The 4,324-nt window shown below is 27.0% G+C and overlaps 1 protein-coding gene across 3 annotated transcripts in view; it reads right to left on the bottom strand.

Annotated features, from left to right (window-relative positions):
• Positions 1–692: 692 nt before the first annotated feature.
• The window catches only part of LOC126893795 (elongation of very long chain fatty acids protein 4-like), a 14,335-nt gene continuing 10,703 nt past the window's right edge, over positions 693–4,324 (bottom strand). For all 3 annotated transcript variants that reach the window (XM_050664304.1, XM_050664303.1, XM_050664305.1), the window contains 2 exons: positions 1,078–1,214; positions 693–1,014 (listed from right to left, as the gene is read on the bottom strand). In XM_050664304.1, coding sequence (XP_050520261.1) covers positions 850–1,014; positions 1,078–1,214 — 302 coding nt within the window. In that variant the 3' untranslated portion in view covers positions 693–849. The remainder of the gene's footprint in view (positions 1,015–1,077; positions 1,215–4,324) is intronic.

Below are 4,324 nucleotides of genomic sequence, written 5' to 3'. Positions count from 1 at the left end.
GCATCGAAGCTAAAATTCTCATTTTTACCCTTGGACAACAGTGTAATATTAATTAACATTTGTTTTAGTAAGTTACGTTTAGCAGAAGAAACGTGAAACTGCGTTAACGTTTTTTCTAAAATATTATATAATATTTTTTCTAATATAAATATTTTAATGTTGAATTAATAAATGTATTCCTTTATCTATTCCCATATAAAAAATTTAACTTAAAAAAGTAGTACAATGAACTAACACGTGTATTGTATGATTTTGATATTGATATAATATATTCGATATATTATGTTAAAGTTAAAACAATGCAATTAAAAAAAAATTATTATATTATAATATAATATGTTAAAAAATTTATTAAAAAAAAAATTTGTTAGATTATATCATTTCAATAATTGTTGAATTATTAAAATTCGTAATTATATTTTACTTTAGAAAATAAATAATTAACAATATTTTTTATGTTGTATTAAGTATTTTATTTTTTTAATGATCATACTTTAGGAAATTATACACAGTGTTCAGTAAGTAAGGTAACAGGTAAATTGTTATACACAATGAGAACAATAGAAACCACTTTCTTTACTTACTGAACATTCTATATAATTTACATAGGTTAAAAAAATGCACATAAATACAAACAATAATTAAATGTTTGAATTTTTTATTCTGAGTATTTAAAAAAAACTGCAGAGAAGAAATTTAAAAGTTCTTTTATTCGAATTTTAATTTTTTAAATAATATAGCAGTATGATAATATTTGAACGTGATATTTATTCATCAAATTATTAAATACACAAATCGTGTAGTACATCATTACTCTATTTAATTTTAATCTATATTTGAGCATAATTTTTAATCAGCCTTAACATTTTTACAGTACGTTTTATTGTAAAATATCAAAAATAAATACAAGAATAATAACACATCTGCTGTCATATAAATAGCAAATATTCGAGGAAAATTGCAATCAAATAAATATAAATGTAAGCCGTAGGTTAAGCCGATTAGGAATTGAGCCTGTAAAACAAAACAAAAGATTAATAAAAATCTGTCAAAATATATTATTGATTTTATACTCACTATTTGTAAACGAGTTATATATATTTTCCACCATAAGTACTTTTGCATTTGAGGTCCAAGAGATGATAAGAAATAGTAGCTGTACATTACCATGTGGACAAATGCGTTTAATAAACCACAAAACACAGCTTGATATCCTGTTAAATTTAGTTAATATTAATTGAATTATACTAATTAAAATGCCACAAATATGCAAGGTGTTCAAAAAGAAGAAAACATATCAATTTTCAGTAACAATTTGTTAGAATAGAATCTATAGAAACAATTTACTTTGCTTATTGAAAACTCTATAAATAAAAGATCGTCTATATATTATATATAAAAAGAACAAATTTGTATTTTGTGGTTATCTTCGATTAGTAATGTAAGTTATCTTTTTATAATTTAATAATAGTATACTTTGCTTTTTTATGTTAATTTTTACAAATTTTAGCTTACGTTTGATCAATTTTACTAATACATAACAATATTTTAAGTTGGGTAAAAAATTGATAAGAAAAAAATTGTTTTTACTCTGGCGGTAAATTTTAAATAGTTGAATAATTATTGAAAATTTTTCTTTTTTTTAATCATAATGTTCATTAATAAAGTTTTAATTTAATATAAATTTTGATACATCAGATTTAGTGATGAGCCGATAGGAATATTTCCCGAGAAACGATGCCAAGAATGTAAAATATTGCCACAATAAAAATGTATAAATTAAATGTATTCGGCGCATTCTGTTTAAAAAATAGTTCGAGAAGCATTATTAGTTAAAAGTATTTTAAATCGCATCAATTCCTTACGAGGCTAGTCAACAAAGGAAAAATGGCGGAAAAAATTCCCAACTAAATTTTTTTTTTTTTTTAAGTTGAAATAAGATATGTTTAAGGACATACTAAAAGTCCTCATCGATTGGACTTGAGCTTTTTTTTTTAGAGCCTCGCAAAAGTTCAAAAATATGAGCTTTTTTAATTTTCTCAAAGAATATTTAACTTAAAAAAAAAAGTTTCGTATAAAAGTTGTTTAAAAGACAATTTTAAACAAAAAAGGTATCTTATATTTATTCATTTAAACAAATATTTTTCGAGTTACATTACATTTAATATGAGTACTAAAATTTATTTTCCAATTTTTTTCATTTTACGGTTACTTTTTATCATGTTATACTTACATTAGACACAATGTTATAAATGCATATGTATGTATGTGTGAGTTTATTTATTTATAGTATCATTAAAGTGTAGTGTTTATTAAGATACAACCGATAGAGTAGGTAATTGATTTGACGCTATAAGGTTTAAACCCAAATAAACGCTAAATTGTACATTCCCAAACAACAATTATATTATGTCAATTACCACCGGAATTATGCTAATAATAATGATAATTGTCATAAAACGGCCTTTAGTCAGGTGCTGGAACTGGTAAAAATTATGGCTGCCGAAAAACAGGTCTTAAATGTTCTATTATACGTGAACATTGCAAAGGTCAATGGCGTACAAAGTCAATAGAAATAAAGATTGAAGATTAAGAAAATTGTACTTTTGTTGAAGATATATTCTATCAAAATTTAGAATGGGAAAATGATTAAGAAAATGGAATAAAATTTTGTTTGATACATTTGTCATATAACTTTATAGTGGAGAAATCCTCCATCGATTACATACTTTGCACTAGTTATGCATATAACTTGTATTTAGGGTATAAATAAGAAAATAGAAGATCATGTAGTTTTTGTATTAATCCATTAAAATTTAAAAATTAAACACTATCTACAGATTTGCATCAAGGTGTTGTTTTTTGATAATGATTTTAATCACTATCACAAATCATCTATACTGCACCCAATTATACACATTGTGCCGGGACACTTCTGGTTTTTTTTTTAAATAGCGATTAGTTGAAATAGTACCAATGGGTTTACTTAAATTATTTCATTATTAATTTTAACAATAGAAGTTATTGAAGATACAGTTATAACTTTATTTGATCTTTTAACATTTATATCATGAAAGTTATTATCCACCATTGAGTTTACTAGAACAAAACCAATTTTGGACACTTTATGACAATTAATTTTATCATTACCAGAAATTCTGGCTGATTTGACAAAGAGAACATGAGGTAGGTGAAATGAGGAGATCAGTGGCAATAGACGAGAATATGAATGGGGAGGTAGAAAGTTTTAAGTATTTAGGATCAGTAGTGCAAAAGAGCGGTGGTATTGACAAGAATGTAAGACACAGGATTAAGTGCGTGTGGTTGAAGTAAAGAGAAGCGTCTGGTGTCTTATGCGATAAAAGAATTCCAATGGGGCTAAAAAGTAAATTCTACAAAATTGTAGTGATACCAGCTATGATGTATGGTTCAGAGTGTGGGGCCGTTAATAAGAAAGTAGAGCAGAGAATGAGTGTAGCAGAGATCAAAATGCTTAGTTGGATGAGTGAAGTGACTAGAAAAGATAGAATAAGGAACGAGCATATAAGAGGGAGTATAAGTGTAGCGTCAATCGAGGATAAGATGAGAGAAATTAGACTTAGATAATTTAGTGATGTTATGAGGAGAAAAGAATCAGAAGCTGTAAAAACAGTTATAGAAATGAATGTTAATGTTTAATATAATTGTTGTTTGGGAATGTACAATTTAGCGTTTATTTGGGTTTAAACCTTATAGCGTCAAATCAATTACCTACTCTATCGGTTGTATCTTAATATATGAATAAGTACTAATTATAGTTTTTAAATTTAGTATGAAATTGTGAGGCCAGCTATGATGTATGGTTCATAGTGTTGGGCGGTTGATAAAAAAGTAGAGCAGATAATAAGTGTAGCAGAGATGAGAATGCTTAGTTGGATGAGTGTAGTGACTAGAGAAGATAGGATAAGGAACGAGTATATAAGAGGAAGTATAGGTGTTGCGTCAATCGTGGATAAGATGACAGAAAATAGACTTAGATTGTTTAGTCATGTTATGAGGAGAGAAGAATCGGAAGCTGTAAGAACAGTTATAGAAATGAATGTTGAAGGAAGAAGAGATAGAAAGAACCAAAAAAGAGATGGAGGGAAGCTATTGAATGCGATTTGAGGACAGCTGATGTGAGGGTAGAAGATGTGGGAGATCGTGTCAAGTGGTAGCTTAGGATAAGGGTGGCCGACCCCAAGTAGATGGGATTAAGGCAAAGAAAAAGAAAAAGATTACTAGAAATTCCGGTGGCAATTGACATAATATGATTGTTGTTTGGGAATGTACAATTTAGCGTTTA

This window comes from Daktulosphaira vitifoliae, unplaced genomic scaffold (assembly GCF_025091365.1).
Source record: "Daktulosphaira vitifoliae isolate Bord-2020 unplaced genomic scaffold, ASM2509136v1 Scaffold_1, whole genome shotgun sequence".
In the NCBI taxonomy this organism is placed as follows: domain Eukaryota; kingdom Metazoa; phylum Arthropoda; class Insecta; order Hemiptera; family Phylloxeridae; genus Daktulosphaira; species Daktulosphaira vitifoliae.
Note: the sequence above shows the minus strand (reverse complement) of the source record. Positions and strands in the feature narration are given on the sequence as shown.